Genomic DNA, 19158 nt, shown 5'->3' on the forward strand with positions numbered 1-19158 from the left:
TCATGGTTTCATAGAGACCAGACACTATGAAGGACTGAGTAAAAATTTCCCTTAGAAAAGATCAACTACCATTTATATGCAAGTGACACATAAAATTCACTGGTCCCCTTTAAATTTTCATTCCCAAATGTTTGCTTCATCACAAAGGTCATTCGTATTATTTGTCTGACAATGGGAAAAAAAGATCACCACAATTCTGCTCTCCCAGGTATGAGAATTTTGAAATCTTTTAAACTCAACTCTGTATTTTGCTCTGCTTGCGAATCCAAAGCAAAAATTGCACGTGACCTTTCCTAGATCTGTAATGATCATGGTTCCTAGCTGCAGACAGCAGAGTCCACTCCAGGAGTTCAGTAGACAGAAGTAACTCCTCTTTGGGGGCATTTAGAAATATATGGGGGCATTTTTATCACAGCGGAATGTAGTGCCCAGGGGTCAGGGATGTTAAATATCCTGTACAATAAAGAATTGTTTCATCCAAAATATCAGGAGAATCCCCCTTGAGAAACACTGAGCTCAGGGTCAACTTCATGGGCATGCAAACTGTGCAGTCATACAGGGTCCACTGCTTGGTTTAATGCTCTGCAGTTACCATGCTGAAAATCTTAATACTTTTATGTTTGAATGTCTGTTTTATAAAAGAAGTCAGTGGTACAATGGATCATACAGGCAAGTAGAGGAGGCAACCTGTTTGTCTTTTTCCTTATACCCAGTTTGCATACATCAGTATAATGCCTCACAAGGATTATGATGAACCTAAGTAGTACAGGAACTCAGAGAGTTACAAAGTGGCTACAAGGCAAGCATGTTACATTAGTGACTGATTTAGTGGAGGCACTGACAGTTCTAAGAGGCAATGCTTTCCATTTCAACCAGAAGTTGTGTCAGGTACAGAAAGAAGACAGTGGCATCCTAAGACACACACGTGACCAAATAACTCTATCATATCCTTTCTTGTGTGTGTTACTTTCCTGTATGACTATTTTCACTGAAAATGATGACACAGAAGGAAGGGGAAAGATAGGGCAACCCATAGTTACTTTCAGTTCAGTCCTTCCTTACTAGGCTGTGCTCATATCAAGAAGGGAAAGAAAAACAGCTGAGATGATTGTATGCTGTATTTACACTGCTCTGAAAAGCACAAAATACATGCTTGTGGGATGTACAAACTACAAAATATGAACTGTGTAATTTTGGTGATTTTGTGTATGAGTTAAATGCTCTTATATTTGCATCTATAAATGGCACTGCACAATTAAAGATAAATGATAAAATTCATCCTAATAATCTAAAATTCTAATTTTTATATACTCAGAATGTCATTAAAACACAAATTAAAAAAACAGCACGACAAGTTGAGGGAGAGATGACAAAAGAAAGAAAAAGCCTTATATTTTCAGTACATGTAATGGCAATTTTTTTCCTGCTTTGTGAACAGGGGCCCTACATTTTTCATTTTGCTCTGGGCTCAAAAAACTGTGTAGCTGACTGTGACTGAGCTAGTTTAAGCAGCAAGGGATTAAAGGATAGTACTTAGCTCATAGATCTCTGAGAGGACCAAACAATACATCGCTAGAAACAACATCCAGAAAAAAACCACCCCAGGAAGAACATTCATCCCACATCACATTGCTATTCTAGCAGAAACCCACCGTAGCACCACTTGCCACAGCACCTATGACTCCCAAAACGGATGCCAGAATTCCTCCCCAGCTACTCAGAAGAATCAGACACCTCTGCCATGGTGTTTGCCAGAAAATCCCATTGCCCTGAGTGCAGCTGAGGCATTGTGTTGCTCATTTTCAGTTCTATGTCTTGAATGGGCGCATTTGATTGCTGGAAACTAGGTCGCATGGAGTGAAAGGCCAAAGCTAGCTGGTAATTGTCAGCTTCTTCTCCAACTAACTCCCCATTCAGTGAAACCACTTTGATAGATTGGGAGTATTCACACAATGAAAATTGGTCAGTACTAGAAATCAGGGTCTTTCCCCTCCTCCAGCCATCCTTAATGACTTACCAGCACACCACTTATCCATGCCAGTACTCTAGTTGCAAGGCAGTGTTGAAACAGTATTTTACAATTTTCTAACTTCTAAAGTACAGAAAAGCAAGCTAGAAGGGGGTTGGATAAGTGTTGAGTAAGCCATCTTATAATATCTGCCAAAAAATTATGGTATCCATTGCTTTCTGTTCTAGATTATAAATTGCTAAGAGGCAGATGCTAATAGACATTGAACAGTATTAGTATAGAAGGCTGAGCAGGCTTTTACTAAAGGCATGACATGATGAGCATAGGTCAGTGAACTAGAAGAGATGATCAAATGTTCATTGATATGACTGTAATACATTTCTGTGATGCTAGACTATAAAACCTCTAAGAGCAGGAAACATGTCTGCTTTCTCACTATATCTCAAATCATTTGGCAAATAGTCACTTAACAGTAACAACTAAAAAAGATGCTTTACAGTTATTGAGTATAGAGTTCAATTTCGGCATTTCTCATATTGTATGTAGGTAAGAGTTCCAAATGATTTTACTGTTTTCAGATGAGTTAAATATCTGGACGTCAAAGTTCATTTTGATACTTTCACATACATTATGTCATATAATATCCCATAAAAGTTCAAACAGGAATTATTCTCCATTTCATAGATGAGGAAAGAACCCCCCCAAAACAGTTATCTTTCCAAACTCATTTACCTAGTAAATGATGGTTTTTCATTCTCTAACTCAAGAGTCCAGAGCTCTTTCTTACCTCTGAAGAATATATTTATAAAACACATTTGACAGTGATTAATTAGGGAAGTATTGTCAGGCTTTCAATCTGACCATTAATTTAATTACATGCAACTGGACACAATATCCTAATTTCATGCTGCAAATATTTTTCTTCAAGAGTGAACATTCCTTCCTTGGAGTTCTAGAAGGATCTGAATGGTGGTTGCAATTGCCTTTTCTTAAAGTAAATGATGTTGATTTAAGAGGTAGGAGGAAAGAAAACATTTTCTAGAAATAGCTTATCTGTGAACTTGATGGTTGCTAATTGTTTAGTCACTAAATTGTGTTCAACTCTTGTGACCCATGGACTGTAGCCCACCAGGCTCCTCTGTCAATGGGATTTCCCAGGCAAGAACACTTTTACCTTTTTCTAGTTAGGAATAGTATAAATATTTATGGATTTACTAGATTGTAATATAGTACAGGCATTCATGATTTTATATTACCGAAGAACCACAACAGTGGTGGGTGGAGTTGCTAACAATACAGATTTCCAGGTCCCATCCCTCAAAAATGTGATTTAGTAAGGGCCAAGCTATTAAATCTTTTTTCAAAATATTAAAGAACACTCTAGTGGCATAGAATACTGTGAGAATCACTGGTACTGTGCATCTGATATTCAGTTTGTACAAGATATTTTTCCAGAAATTGCATTTTGTATGGTAGTCCTTTTTAAAAATCACTTCCATTGCCTTCTAAAACTTAAATCAACTTAAGAGATTTTGCCTCTTAAAATACTAGGTAATTTTCTGGATATTAGTAGAAATCTTGCAAGATATGTTTATAATCATGCTCTGAGGTTGAAAACGCAGGCTAATTTCATGTGGTAATCAGTCTCCAATTCCCTGGAGCACAGATTCTTATTAGCATTGTATGTCATGGAATTTACAGACAGCTTACCAGTGCTCTGTCCCTTTGAGCTTTCTGGTTTTCCTACTTTGAGAACCACAGTATTTCCAAACGAGGATCTCTCTCACAACACTTCAAATATATAGCAACCTATTAACCATTAAAATACACCTGGAAATACATGTGTGAAAGAATGATCTCTAATTTGGATAGACTGAAAATGACTGTCAAAAGTCCTAATTCAGTGGTATATTTCAAACTTGAAACCACGGTTTTTGCCGTCTACTGCTTAAATAATTTTGCTGGGAAGAAACTTATAAAATTTTAAGGGAAAACTCTCGTTTCACAGATGAGCAAACTGAGGCCCCGAAAAAAACCCAATTTGTCCAAGGTCACGCCCAGTGTTAGTGACCAAGTCAGACAAAAACCTAACGGTTCCAATATCATGGACAACCCAGCTGCATCGCTTACTACCCTCTTTTCCCCCCTCGCTTTCACAACCGCACCCCTCCTTTTTGGATTTAGTTGTTCTGTCTAACGGTCCTTCCCTTTTGCTTTCTGGCCTTAGGCTAGTAAACCCTCACACAAACCATTAATGAGTAACACTGGGAGTCCACATCTGATGCGGTGACTTTCATGGGCCTTTTTCTTTGGCCAAAAATTTCGCTGAAGGGCTCTTAATCCTATATTCCGCTGGGGAAGGGAGGGGAGGAGGGAGGTCACTGGGAACTGACAAGTCCTTACATGTCCAGGCGCGCGCCCGGGACGCAGCCTGCGGGCCCCGGGACGAAACCAAGGAAGGATATATATACTACGGCGAGAGGGAAGCAAAGGGGCGGGAGAAAAACACCGCTGTGGGAAATCCCTGTGCACTGGATCTGCCAACCCCTGGCAAAGATGAGCAGAGCCGAGCATGAATAAATCTCATTAAGCGGCCGGGTGCAGACACTGCAGAGCGGCGGCGGAGGAGGAGGGGGCCCGGCGTCTCGCACGTTCGGGAGGGAACGGCGGGGCGGCCCTTTTATAGGCCGAAGCCCGCGCTCGCGCGCCCCCGCCCCTCGCGCCGCCCCTGGGCCACGCGCGAGGCCGAGGCGTTACCTGAGAAGGGCCGGCTGGGTCCGCCGCCCCCGCCTCCCGCGAGGCCGCGGCGGCACGAGATCTGCGCCTCGCCTTCCCCCCCCGCCCCGCTCCTGCGGGCGGGTTTTCTTACCTTGTAAAAGGCCGTTTCCGCGGCTGCCCCCGCCTTCTCTGCAGGATGTGAAATGGCGGTCGGCGAGGCGAGCGCGATCGCCGCGGCTCCGGCCAATCCCGCCTAGCCGCCAAAAAACGACCCTGAACACTGGCGTCCCCCTCCCCGCCGGGCCCTCCGAGCCCATCTATGACATCGGTGCTCCGCCGCCCCCTCCCTCCGCTGCCCCTCACCCCAGGTGGCCGTGCCCACCGGCCGAGTCATCGACTCCCCGTGCCCAGCGCGGGCCCGGCTCTCCTGCAGCCTCCGCCCTCGCGGCGTGCCCGGGGGCGGGGGGAGAAAACACCTTCTCGGCCCCCCGCGTGGGTGTCCCGCTCGGGTGCCCGCCCCGCTCCCTCCCTTTCCCGCCGTGTCCCCTCCCCCAACTACTCTTGGCCCTCCCTTCGCCCCACACGCTCACACACACACAACCCCTTCTCCCCTCCCCCAGTGGTTGCGTCCGTGACATCATCATCATGGCAACAAGAGCTGCAGCCGGGGACCGAGGAGCCCGTGTAATTCCCGGCGGCGGCGGCAGTGGCGGTAGCACCAGCAGCAGCACCGACGAAAGCGCGAGGGCTTCTCCCCTGTCGCCCTTCGCCGGGTGCTCCTGAGGAGGCGGCGGCAGCAGTGCCCACGCCGCCCCGCCCGCCGCCGCGGCTCGCCGTGTCTGAGTGTGAGGGGAGGGGGCGCCGCCGCCGCCGCCGCCGCCGCTGCTGTGGGGCCGCCGCTGCGGAAGGAACCGCCGCTGCTGCTGCCGTTGCCAGGTCGCTAGTGAAGAGGAGGCGGCGGCGGCGGCGGCAAACATGTTTTCAGTGAGGATAGTGACTGCCGACTACTACATGGCCAGCCCGCTGCAGGGGCTGGATATCTGCCAATCCCCCCTCACCCAGGCCCCTGTCAAGAAGGTGCCGGTGGTGCGAATCTTCGGAGCGACCCCGGCAGGTAAGCGGGCGCGGGGAGCGGGCGGGAGCGGCGGGCGCCCGGGCAGCTCTCCCCGCCGCGCGCACGCCGCCGGCGCCGGCCCTCTCGGCTGATCGCTGCTGCGTCTTCCCTCCCCTTCGCCCTCCTTGCCTTTTCCTCCCGAGCATGACAAGAGGCGCAAAAATGTGGGTCTGCGCGAGCGTTCCGCCCCCTCCTCCCCCCATCCAACCCCAGGCGGGGAGGCGGCGGGCGCCGAGTGTTTACACTGCGTGCAGCGGTCGGGAGCCGGGTCCGCACACTCGGGGTCGCGCGGGCAGGCGGAGCGGGCGTCGCTCTCGCCCCGGAGGACTGGGTCAGGTGGCCGCGCCATGTCTTCCGTGAGCGGGCGCGCAGGGCAACTCTCTGAGGTGGTTGACTGGTGGGACCTCGGACACCCTCTGCGTCTCCCAAGTGCCCCTTGATGGAAACGGCTTGAGGAGTAGGGAAGTGTCAGCTCTGTTGTCAGTCGCTCCTCGTCGCCTCTTCTTAGCAGCGCTCTCCTCTGCCCCTTCTGGAGATGCTGTGGGCTGAAGAGTGGCGCCTGGGGCCAGATAATCTTTCTCATTGAAGTGACCATGTGGTTCTGCTGTGAGGGCAGGTCGTAACTCCTTAGAGTTTCAGGTAAAGCCTAGGAGTCTGGGGGCAGGGCTGCGCCCCCAGGTGCGTTGCTTTCAGGGAAGTGTGTATCCGCGGAAGTAGGAAATGCATGTTTATGTCGCCCAGTGTAAAACATCCCACTGAATAGCGTCAATTTCATAAGAACCACAGCTAAGCCCAGCAACGCAAGCATTAAAGAAATGTCCCTATGCTGGGTTGTAGGATTGCATTTTAAATACACGTACGTTTAAGACAATACGCTTTTTAATAGGTTGTTTTGTTTTCAAAAACTATTTCAAACAAGTGGGGTGGGGAGACAGAAGCTACGTTCTCAGAAGCTCTTGGGAATTTATGATAGTGTAAGTAGGATAGCGGCCAGATTTGCAAGGTTTTAAATTGTTTTGCTTTTCTACACGCTTTGAACTGCCTATGTGAAATAATGGAGCTGCCTCCTAGAAAGAGATGCTCTCTAGCTATGTACTGCCCTATGGGATTTTAGATAGCATTTCCCACTTGATGCTCCTTGCCCTAATCACCATTCATCTTATTACTACAGTCAGTTTTCCTGTGGGCTATCAAGATAATAGCACTTTCCAAACTCAAGCACTCATTCTAAGCAGTTATCTTTTAATGTGAATTCTCGTCGTTAAAAATTTCAGTGTTGTTAGTGAGATTTGATAGAATGATATTTGATGTTTCTTTTTAAAATAGTGACAAAGCTTTTGATTATATGGAGTTTTTAAGTTGGGGCATTTGAATGCTGTTAACCATTTGTTGAAAGTGTAACACCTGAAACTTAGAGGCTGGAGAATAGAGGCAATAAAATGTTTTAAAGGATAGATTTTCTGCCCTTTTAAGTATAGTGGTGCTGTATTTATTTCTAATTGGAATTTCAGTGTAATATACTGTTGTTGTTTTTTTCACTTCAGGTACAGAGGAAAAATAAGATTGTGATGTTGATATAACTCTGTTCAGCCACATTTTGAAATTATCAGGGGACGTGATAATACTGTGGCATATACTGGGTATTACAATTTATATGGTTTGGGTTACTTTTCTACATGTAATTTTTTTTTCTACACTAATGATTAAATATGTATCTTTGAGTGATTTGCAAGCTTTGTTTTATAGGCAAGTTTTGTTTGTGGAAAAAAAATTTCACTGTGAGCTAGTACTAATTTTATTATATGAAAAAAATTCTTAAAAAAATAAAGAATATGGTATACTTTTGTTTCTCAGTATTAAAAAAAGACGAAAGAAATACTTATTTCTTTCCTCTTGGCCATCTTACAATAGATTACCAGCATCACTCCCCCTTTAAAAAAAAAAAACTGGATTTTAGAAAATACACCTTGAAATGTATAATGTAAATCAGAGTTTTTTGGTATACACATTGAACGATACAAAACTTGATACAGAGAATTTCAAACTGTAAGTTGTAGGATTATTGAATTGAGTTTACTATAAAATTTTTGTGTTTCCTCAAAAGGTGAAAAATTTTGATGTCACTGGCATACATTAAGAGTTTACAGCTTTCAGAAATCAAGTCATCATTTCTAGCACATAAAATTAATGTTAATAAGCATAAACAAAAACTATCCTATTATCTGCTTCTGAATTGTCTCCCCAAAGAAAACCAGTCCAGCCACCTAGTAAAATACATTTTGAAAATAATATAAAAAAGAAGTCAATTTGGTTCTCTAGTTTGAATGCTAGAATTTTTAATGAAAACAGATTTATTGTTTGAAATCACAAACTGTTTATATATCTACTAATTAGTAAAATTAATGAAAAATTGTAATACGGTAAATCTATGTTACAGACTCATAAAATTAAGTTTTTTCTATATAGTAGTTAATTTTGGGAATCCTCAATTCCTTACGTTGGTTTGGAGAAAATGTTTTTAAACTGAGTTTGCGTTTCAAGTGAAATTGTGAAAAATAGCAGCAGAAGAAATCTTCCAAATAAAGTGACCGTTTCAGATGTACATTATAAAATTTTGAACCAATTCATTTATTAGAGTTTTACTAGTTCAGTTTTCTATTATTGCATGAAAAGTATTTTTCTGCTTTAGAAAACAGTCCAGTTGACTTCCTATTGTCCTATGTTTTGAGGGCATATTTGAGTAATTTAAGAAATAAATTTAGTGTATTAGGTTTGAAAGCTCTCATATCTTAAGATGAAATTTGAAAAGGTATTTTAAAAACTGGTACATTCAGATTTGAATGGTAACTCCTGACTGATTTAATCCCATGCTGGTTGAGGATATTGGTTCCTGAGAGAATCACTTAAATTTTCTATATGTAAGTGATGGAATTATTTTTAAAAACCCAAAAACATCTTTTGCTTTTCTTTCACTCATTTAAAAATGACTTGAATATTGTTTTGACATACAATGTATTGAGCAATTTAACAACTTTTTGGTAACTTTTTTAGTGGAGGGAACCCAAGTTATACCTAACTACAGTACAAGACAGCGTTTTTTATTTTTTCACTTAGATTTGAATATGGGTGTGAGTGTTCTGGGATTTCACTTCAAAATCCTAGGGCTTTACTATGAGGAACTGACTCAGGTGAATCTGGGAAGCTGCCCAGTTACCACATCCCAACTCTTGCTTATTAGTTGCCTGATGTAACTCACTTCGTGTTGAGCTTAGACAGCTTTCTCAGTTTTCTCAGCATCAATTTAAAACAGAATTATCGTTTCAAAAGCTTCCCTGCTGAGATGCAGAGGAGGAGTAAATAGAAGAGTGTGAGCGAGATGTTCACAAAGCAAGTAATTAAACAAAGTAGGCCAAACAGACTATAGAGGGAGCTGCTTGACTTTAAGAGTACTGTAAGGAACTCTGCCATCATCCCCCTACCCCCTGCCCAGTCTTCCTCTAGCTAATGAATTATCAACAACTTAGATGACAAATAATTTCTCTAATAAAAGTCTTGTTTGTTCATAGCCTTTTTTTTTTTTTTTGCTAAATCGTTTAACAATATTTTAACATAACACAATGCCTATTGAATATAAATATTAGAAAGATTTTTCAGGAGCACTACTGAGATGTAGTGTTTTACCACAAACAAAATTAGTCACTTTAGTATGTATCTGAAGCCCGAGTTCCAAATTTTATCAGGTTTCTGTGTTACGCTTGACTTAAATAACCCGTAAGTTAATCAGAAGCTTATTAAACAGGAGTCCTCTAAAATCTGTGGACACAGTGGAATCTTATAATATGTGATTCAGTTTATTCAGTGAACACTTAATGAGAACTTAGTACATATATTGAGCTGTTTTTTAAACGAACAACTTATGAACAACTTTTACCCTCCACAAGCTCACAATGTAGGAGAGATGATAGACATGTAAACATAATTCAAACATAGTTCAATTGGAATATAAAAGAAATGTGTATAAGACAAAGTGAGGACTCAGAGGATGTGTTCAGTGACCACCTGGCAGGCCAAAAGGGGAGTCAGGGAAGGCTTCATGAAGGAAGTATGGATTAAGTCATTTTAAAGGAATTTCAAAAGAATTTTAAAATTCTAATAGAGGAACAGATACAAGGTAATTCACAAATGAAAAGAAAACTGGTCTTGGCTCAGTAGCTTGGCAATGCATAGCAGAATCCTTGAAATGCTTTTTGACCCAATAATTTCAGTTTTAGGGATTTTGGTCTACGAATGTAAATCTTTTGACAAAATCTGGTTATCTTTTGAATCCGCCTATTTCTTTCATTATCCATCACCACCCTAGTCTAAACTACTAGCATTACAACAATAGCCTCCTAATCTTGGCCTACCCCAATCTATTCTGTTCCCCTCTAATCTGTTTTCTACACTGTAATGAGAGAGATCTTTTCAAAATGCAAACCTTATTATATCCCCCTACTACTTGGTAAGCTTCAGTAGTTTTCCATTGCATTTAGGATAAGGACAAAGCTACATGTCTTATGTGGTGGCGTCTACATGTCTTACAAGGTCTTGCACAGTTTGGCCCCTGCCTCTCTATCCAGTCATGGCTTGAGCCATGTCCTTCTTGCCTTGCTCTTTATGTTCCAGCCATATTGACCTTATTTCAGTCCCTTATTCTTGCCATGCTCCTCCCACAATGAGGCCTTTGAACCTGCTGTTCCCTCTGCCTAGAATGTTTTTCCTTTTCCTTCACCTAAACTCCAATTTATCTTTCCTCAGGGAAGCCTTCCCTACCATAGACTCTCAAAGCTTCATAAACTTTCCTTCATAACACTTGCTGTAGTTGTCATTTTTATATACATAGGAGATTAATGTTTGTTTTTCCCAGTTACCTCCATAAATGCTGGTAATGTGTTCATTTTTGCTCACCATTATACAGCCAATGGTTGGTTGCTTACCACAGTGCTTGAAATTCAAGCATTTGTTGCAAGAATTAATCAATAATAGATGATAGGCATAACAGGGAACAACCCCAAATGTTCAGCAACCGAGAAGTGGTTACATAAATTGGGCATATTTAGTAGAATTTGTCATTAAAATCATGTTTTCATGATTATTATATAAGTATAATATAAAATAATACAGGAAAGTGCTATCAATATATTATGTGAGAAAAATCAGTTTATGAAATAATAATTTATTAAAAATGCACCGGAATATAAAGGTTGCTTATCTCTAGGAGGTGTAGTTTGTATTTTTCAGCAGAGAATATATTTATTTTATAATTTGGAAAGAATATATATACAAAATTAAGGAAAAACTATCAGAAACATGAGAAAAAGCCTTGAGTTTGATATTGGGCTCCCAAATAAGTATCAACTAAAATATGTGATTGCATGATGAAAGTGTTTAATTTGATTATATAAATACAGTTTAGGAACTGCAGAATTATTCTTATATTAAAGAAAGCCAATAATTTCTGGTTTTATTATACATATTTATATGTAAACTGATTTAAATTTTAAATTTTTTTGCAGTGTAGCATGTCCTTGACACAGCACAATGAAATAGAGCAGAGGTCAGAAATTGACTTGTGTGTAAGAACTTAAGTGTATGATAATGGATGCTACCTTTCCTATTAGTAGGGAAGAAGATTCTTTAATACTGAGTGTTGGAATAGCTACTTAGTTATCTGGAAAAGTAAAAACTTGGCTTCCAGGTGAGTCAGAAGATTTAAATGTAGAAACAAACAAAAAACGTAAGATAATTATTTTAATCTAGGAATGGTGAAGGAGAAGGCAATGGCACCCCACTCCAGTACTCTTGCCTGGAAAATCCCATGGACGGAGGAGCCTGGTAGGCTGCAGTCCATGGGGTCTCCAAGAGTCGGACACGACTGAGCGACTTCACTTTCACTTTTCACTGTCATGCTTTGGAGAAGGAAATGGCAACCCACTCCAGTGTTCTTGCCTGGAGAATCCCAGGGACAGGGGAGCCTGGTGGGCTGCCGTCTGTGGGGTCGCACAGAGTTGGACACGACTAAAGTTGACTTAACAGTAGCAGGAATGGTGAAGGCCTTTCAAAGTATGGTACAGAACTGAAGCCAGATTGCTGAGTTTTACAATGTAAAGTAAAATTCTATATAGAGACAAAAATTATAAACTTAAAATAGAAATAGACTGGTAAAGCTTACTTGTACACTTTTCACAAAAGACTAATTTCTTCTTAATATACAAAGAGCTCCTAGAAAGTAATCCAATAGAAAAAGTGAACAAAGAGAATTCTTAGGAAAAGATGTGTGATTTTATTATAATGAAGATGTAAATTAAAACTACAACATACCTTTTATCCCTAATTAGAAAAGATTGATTATACAGTATAACTTGAGGAGGATGAGAGGAAGGGGAAATGGGCATTCTCACATATTGCTGGTGGGAATATAAAATGTTCATTTTCTATGGAAAACAATTTGGAAGTCGTTTTCAGAATTTAAGATGCATATGTATTTTGGTAGTTCGTCTTCCTTTTTTGGAGGGAGGGGGGTTCTGCACTGTGCAGGTTGTGGGAACTTACCCTACCATGAATTGAACCCAGGCCCCTGGAAGTACAGAGGTCTAACCACTGGACTGCCAGGGAGTTTCTCCCCTTGTTTTTTTATTCTTTCTTTTCTTTTTCATGTACATTTTGATCTAGCAACTTCATTCAAGGATTTTATTCTTTAAAAGATTTTATGTATGTGTCAAATGAGCATGTAAGAAAATTTGTGGCAGCATTGTTTATCATTGCAAAAGGTTGGAAATAACCTAAGCGTGATTCAGTAGTTAAGTAAATTATGGTGTATCTCTTCAGTGGAATACTAGGCAAGTCCTTAAATTGATGAGGCAGTACTATATGTACTGCTCTGGTGCCATGTCTAAGATATATTAAAAGGAAAAAAAGCAAGATGCAAGGCTCCATATGTGGTATGCTACCATTTGTGTGGCTTAAAAAAAATATATATATATATACACACACACATATATATATAATATAAGTTAAATATTTATATATAAATATAAATATATATTTATAAATAAATATATATTGTATATATATGTACACATATATCTGAAAGGATACATGAGAATTTTGCAACAGTGGTTGCCTCCAGTGAGGGTAACTGGTGGCCTACAGGACAAACGTGGGAATCTGATTTTTTTTTAAGTATACTCTTCAGTAACTTTTGGAGGTTTGTTGCCATGTGCATGTGATATTTATTCAAAGTTAATTTTTTTAGATTATGTTGTGCTTGCAACAATTGGTAAGGAAGAACAAAAATATAAGGTCATAGTAGTCGTAAATATTTAGTTGTCAAATGATTACTGCAGTACTGTTTAATTTTAGGTTTTAGTAGAGGTCTTCTAATTCAGAGCTTCCGCTTGATGTTGTGTGGCTCTCTGGAGGTGGTAGACCCTAGTAGAGTGGAGTCTGAAGGCAGGCTGTGGGGCTCCTTAAGCAGATTGCATGAGCACAGCACAAGTGTGTTAGTCGCTCAGTCGTGTCTGACTCTCTGCGACCTCATAGACTGTAGCCCACCAGGCTCCCTTTGGGATTCTGTCCCTGGGATTCTCCAGGTGAGAATACTGGAGTGGGGTTGTCATTCCCTTCTCCAGGGAATCTTCCCAACCCAGAAATTGAACCTGGGTCTCCTGCATTGCCGGCAGATTCGTTACCATCTGAGCCACCAAGGAAGCCCCATGATGAGCACAACCAGCAGTTATTGCTCCATTTGGTATTTTAAATACGTTAAAGAAAGTGCTTTACCATTGATACTTGAAATCGGCTTCAGCCAACCAGAGACTGTAGCTGCCTCTTATGGAGAAGGGATCATGGAACTGTTACTGGAGTTTGTACTCTGGGTGCTCGAAAGAGCATCATCTGATGATGAAAGGATAGGGTGGCAGGATGTTGCTCTGGGGCCTAGGTCTTGTCTGTACCTTTGCCTGTATTGGATCCTCTTAGCCATTTTCTGATGTGCCATTTAGCTTGCTGCAAGGTGACTGCCTAATAGCATATGTATGTTCTGCAAAAATTAAGCATCATTGTTATTTTGAAATGTTCCTAATGTGGAAAAGGTTGGATTTGAAATCCATTCATGTTGCTACAAGCTTTGTTTAATTTTCTTTCATAATTATATAAAGAAAACATAATTTTTTCTCATCAAGCACAATGTTGATGCCTCCAAAGACTTCTTATTGGCTATTGTGCTGAATGAATATGATTTACAATGTGAAAGGGGTTGGAAAACACTGTTCTGGTGAAATTCTTTCATTTTATTTAAAGGAAACTGATGTCTAGATAGATTAACTCAAGGATTTGTCTAGTGTCCTATATCCTATAATTGGTTGGTGTGGGCCTGGGTCTAAAAACTGGGGATTTTGACTCTCAGCTCTTACTACCTCACACTGTCTCCCCACATCTGATAATTGGAAAGGCCTTGGTTATAATTGAAAGACAAACATACAGAAGTTTAGAGGAATTGTTTAAAAAAAAAAAAAGCATGTACACAGTTTAGAAATCTCAGAGGGCCTACTGTGTTCAATAGTGTTTAGACTCTTCCCATAGACTAGGTTGTAGCTGGATTTGTTTTGTGATGATTGTAGCTCTCTCTTTTTAAAAAATAATGTCTATAACATATATGTCTATAGATTAGTCTATAACAAAAATTTAGGACAGATATAAATAAAAATTGATACTAGAATTGTATGTATATAGATTTCCAAAGGGAAAGGCAATGGATCAGGAGAACTTTCAGAGTTCCTCTGGTACTGTACTTAAACATTTTCTGGTCTTTTGATTTGATTAGAATTTGTTCAATTAAAAATGAGTGGAAAATGAGTTTTTAAGTAGGTTGGGTTTAAGTAGGCTTCAGAGGATGTTGCCATTAGCCTTATATATTTCCGAGAAATACTTGGAAACTTACTAAGATATGGAACATGGGATGGTGTATGTCACTTTGGTACCTGACTGCCTTTTTAACACCACAGTGATACTGAATGAGAGAGGAAATAAACAATGGGAGTTGAGGTACAGTAAACTGTGGGTAAAATTGTGTTAACGTAGAATTTCCAGATAAGGCAGGAGTAGGTGTCTTAGGCAATTTAAAGAAAAATTCTTCACTGTCTGGACATAAAGTAGGTGCATTTTGAAGCTAAAACAAATTATAAGTAAAACCCTCTTAACGACAGTCAGTGTAACCTTTTGGTGTGTGGTTGGGTGAGGTATTTTTTGTTTTTATTTTTTGTCATTTTTAAAGTTTTCCAGATGACCTGTGTTTTTTCCAGTTCTTGGTAGATTTTTAAGTATTTCGTTTTTGAGTGAAAAATATTTTGTTGCTTAATTAGTATTGGCAAACTGGACTGTTTTCTGCAGCAGAAATTGAATATATGCCTAACAGTGTAAATTTGGAGAAAAAAGAGCAGTAATTGTCTTTGGAAAATTTAAGGGTTTTTTGGTCCAATTCTGTTTTCTTTTTAGATGATAGCTGTGGGAAGTACCAAGATTTTGAGGTCAGTTTCCTTGGGGACAGTTATTTAATTTTCTTTGGGTTAAGAGAGCATTTACTATATAAATGATTCAAAGAATTTAAAAAAGCGTGTTACCTCAAAAATGCTTGTGTAATATATAACAGTTTAACAACAGTTTTCTATTTTTCTTCTATTTATTATAATTAACAAGGAAGTATAACAAGAATTAAAAGAACTATCTTATTTTGCATATATATTTATACTTAAAAGTAAATTTATATATTAAATTAGCTATTGTTTGAGATGGTGAAATGAAAGACTCTGTAAGTAAGAATACATGTTGATATGTGAAAAAAAATGTGAAGTTAAAACATGTTGGCATACTCCTAGTTTCTCAGAACAAGAAAATGACTAATCTAAATTTCATTTCAGAATAAAAACCAAGACAAGCCACATAAAAGCAACCTAAAAATTAATCTGTCATCATATTATTTGTTTTAAAACTATGGAATAAAATATCTGAGGAAGATTTCTCTCAAAATTGTTTTTCTCAATTTCAAGTAAGTAATTTATTTTGGTTGATATATTGGGGATGAGGGGAGGTGGGAGTGAACCTTGGCATTGAAGTTTATAAATCTACTCATCCTTAAAGTAACAACTCAAAGATTAACCACTTTAAAGCCTCTGTGACTCCTTTGCCCATTCCCAAAAGATCCTCTTTGGTTTCCCACAGTCCTAGCCTCCTTTCACATTGCTGATAAAGGACTGACTACACTGAGTGTTGTATTTGTCTGTAGGAATAGTCATTTGGCACTACCCTCGTGTTCCTCCTGCCCCACACCCCTATTCCAGGACCCTACTCCTGCTGAGAAACCCTGGACAAGTTATTTTATTTCTGTGAGCCTTAATTTCCTCCTCTGTAAAATGAGTTTTAGTAATTTCTACCTCACTGGATGATTATGATTAAATACTAGTAACCAGCAGCTGTCTGGCATATATAGTAACATAACTATTATTTTCTTTCTAACCCTTCTAAGTACTTCTTTCTTTTCTAACCCTTCTAAGTACTCTTGCCTGGAAAATCCCATGGATGGAGGAGCCTGGTGGGCTGCAGTCCATGGGGTCGCTAAGAGTCGGATACGACTGAGCGTCTTCCCTTTCACTTTTCACTTTCATGCATTGGAGAAGGAAATGGCAACCCACTCCAGTGTTCTTGCCTGGAGAATCCCAGGGGCGAGGGAGCCGGTGGGCTGCCATCTATGGGGTCACACGAAGTTGGACATGACTGAAGTGACTCAGCAGCAGCCCTTCTAAGTCTGGAATCTGCCACATTACTAGGTGTATACCAGGTGCTCTTTAAATTGAGTTGAGTTGGAATGAAAAATGGAATTTTTGTAGCATTTATTCATTCCTCACAATAGGACATACTAAACTACCTGTACATTGTGGTATAAGGCTTTTTCCAGTTGGTCATTGACTCACATGTCTAAAGTCTAGGTGATTACCAGTTTAAAACACTTGAAAAATCGTCTTTTTTTTTTTTTTAAGTACCCTACCCAGGCTTGATTTTTCTTTTTTAAAATTGTTGATGTATACATATATAGACAGAAAACTATCCAGGCCTGATCTTGCCCTGAAAAAGGGCAGTGTTAAGCCATTGATCAAGGAGTAACTACAGTTTTCCAATATTGCAGTTTAAGTGTATTTCTTATGAAAGAGCCTTATTTTCTAAAGTCTTCTTTTTTTGTTGTTTTAAATGGTAGTAGAATGAGTTGGAGGTGTCTGTGCCAGAGGCCATTGCAAAGGCGACAGTAGGAACTATCCCTCCCTTTTTTTGCCTTTTCTGAATTTGTAACACACACGCAAATTGAAACCTTTGGTTTTTAAACCCATTTAGAATTGTGAAATGTGGACCAAATGAATTTGTTATTGTTTGGAGTTTCCGTTTTCTTCATTAAAAAAAAAAAAATATTCCCAGGTTTTGTTTTGCATTTTAATAAGATTGTCTTTTTTTTTTTTTTAAAACGAAGTCTTTAGGAAAATTTTTCAAATTAATTTTGATGTATCACACTTTGGTTGATGATGCTTAGTGGTTATAAAATAGAAGCCAAGTTAGTCAAAAGACCTTAAGTTTACATCATTTTACTAACAGAGGTTATAGATCATTTATTGAGCCCTTATTGAGTGTCTTATTCTAAGTGTTTTAATTTTCACAACTCTGTAAACTAAGTACTTTTATCCCCATTTTACAGTTGAGGAAATGAGGCATGAAGAGGTTAACTAACTTTTGCCTGAAGTTATTCAGCTTATGTTTACTTCATAGCATGTGAGAACTAAAATGAGGGAATATGTACTAGGTCGTTAGCTGCATAAACAGAAGAAGCAGGGAAGCAAAATCTGAGATGTATGTCTCCTAATACTTCCAGAATCTGATAATAGCCATTATTAAGACATTGATCATGAATGTATTCTTATTCACTAATTTTTTTTTTGTATTAAATATACCCTGCAACTTTGTACTGACCCTGTTTTTCCTGAGCAATATTAATGTCTCCTTTCAAATTCATTTTCCCATTTGGACTGAATTATTTTGTTTTATGTATATGTGTTTATAAGGTGATAGTAGGGCTTTACTATAACATCAGTCTGATATAAAAATATTTTTATAAGTTAATTAAATAGTATATGAATATGCTCTTGTGAAATTTAAAAAGCAGAAAACAGGTAAAGCAAAAATTTTCCTTGACCACCAATCCTATTCACCTCCCCACTGGTATCGATTTTTATATAACAAAACTCCCCCAAGATTTAGTGTATAAAACAATAGCCATTTGTTAGCCCATCATTCTGGCATGGGCTCAGTTCAGCAATTCTGCTCCTGCTTCTGGCTGGGCTTGCTTATGTGGCTGGGTCAGCTGAGTGGTCATCTGGAAGCTATTTGGCCTAGAATGGTGTCACTCATAGTCTGGATATTCGTGCTAGAGTGATGGAGATCCATGTGTTTCCAGCAGCTAGCCTTCAGATCATGTAGCCAGGACCGGAGTTGGTGTGGGAGGAGTTTCCTAACTGTGTGACTCACTAGGGGACCATTACTGCTAAAGTACGCTATACCTCTGTTGCTTGCTGACTCATTTTTCAGGAAACATTTGTCAGTGTACAGTGCTTTGTTCTTGAAAAAGTATAGTGTTTAAGCAATTAATTTACCAATTCAGATAAATTTAGTTAATTTCTTATTCTCACTTGTTTTACACCATTTTGATCATCCCTCAGCATCATTCTTGGTCCCATTCACCCAGAAAATTTAATTAAACACCCACTAAGTGCACAATAAGCTGTCATGAGGTGACCTCAGATGGAGCAGTACTGTTGTCAATACTGCTACTTTATCATCTAAGTTTCATAAACTTATCTACCTGTTTCATTTTGTGAACAATATTCTATAAAAGCAGATAACTGCAATAGTTTTTTTTTTTTTAATGACCAACAGCTCACACCAGGCTGAATATATCTTGTGTACTACATTTTTAATTTTTTTTTTTAATGACCAACAGCTCACACCAGGCTGAATATATCTTGTGTACTACATTTTTAAAAATGTCTTAGAAAGATAGTCCCGGTAAGAAAAACTATAATACAAAGGTGGTTTCTGTGTTATAGTTTCCCACCAGCAATAATGAGACTTTTTCCATATTTTCACCAAGGTTATGGTCTCAGATATTTTGGTCTTTATCAGTCTAATAGATAAAACATATGGATCTCAGTGTAGTTTTAATTTACAGTCTTTTATTACAAGTGAGATTGAATGTCCTTCCATATATTTGAGAACCATTTGT

General features: G+C 39.4%; 2 protein-coding genes across 27 annotated transcripts in view; one reads left to right on the forward strand and one right to left on the reverse strand.

The window, feature by feature from the left end:
• LOC784866 (gametogenetin) overlaps positions 1 to 5664 on the reverse strand; it is a 99914-nt gene extending 94250 nt beyond the window's left edge. For 12 of the 22 annotated variants that reach the window (XR_009495912.1, XR_009495908.1, XR_009495910.1 and 9 more), the window contains exons 1-2: positions 5051 to 5664; positions 4839 to 4940 (exon numbers count right to left, since the gene is read on the reverse strand). Coding sequence is in view for 5 of the 22 variants with exons in the window: in XM_059890018.1 (XP_059746001.1) it covers positions 4839 to 4940; positions 5051 to 5664 (716 nt within the window). In the remaining 17 variants the exon portion in view is untranslated. The other 10 variants (XR_009495904.1, XR_009495903.1, XR_009495905.1 and 7 more) reach the window with 3 other exon arrangements.
• The window catches only part of REV3L (REV3 like, DNA directed polymerase zeta catalytic subunit), a 178112-nt gene continuing 164272 nt past the window's right edge, over positions 5319 to 19158 (forward strand). For 3 of the 5 annotated variants that reach the window (XM_024996589.2, XM_024996590.2, XM_059889687.1), the window contains exon 1: positions 5319 to 5801. In XM_024996589.2, coding sequence (XP_024852357.1) covers positions 5663 to 5801 — 139 coding nt within the window. In that variant the 5' untranslated portion in view covers positions 5319 to 5662. Of the gene's footprint in view, positions 5802 to 12908; positions 15886 to 19158 lie in introns of those variants that run through there. The other 2 variants (NM_001206172.2, XM_024996591.2) reach the window with 2 other exon arrangements.

This window comes from Bos taurus, chromosome 9, assembly GCF_002263795.3.
Source record: "Bos taurus isolate L1 Dominette 01449 registration number 42190680 breed Hereford chromosome 9, ARS-UCD2.0, whole genome shotgun sequence".
In the NCBI taxonomy this organism is placed as follows: Eukaryota; Metazoa; Chordata; class Mammalia; order Artiodactyla; family Bovidae; genus Bos; species Bos taurus.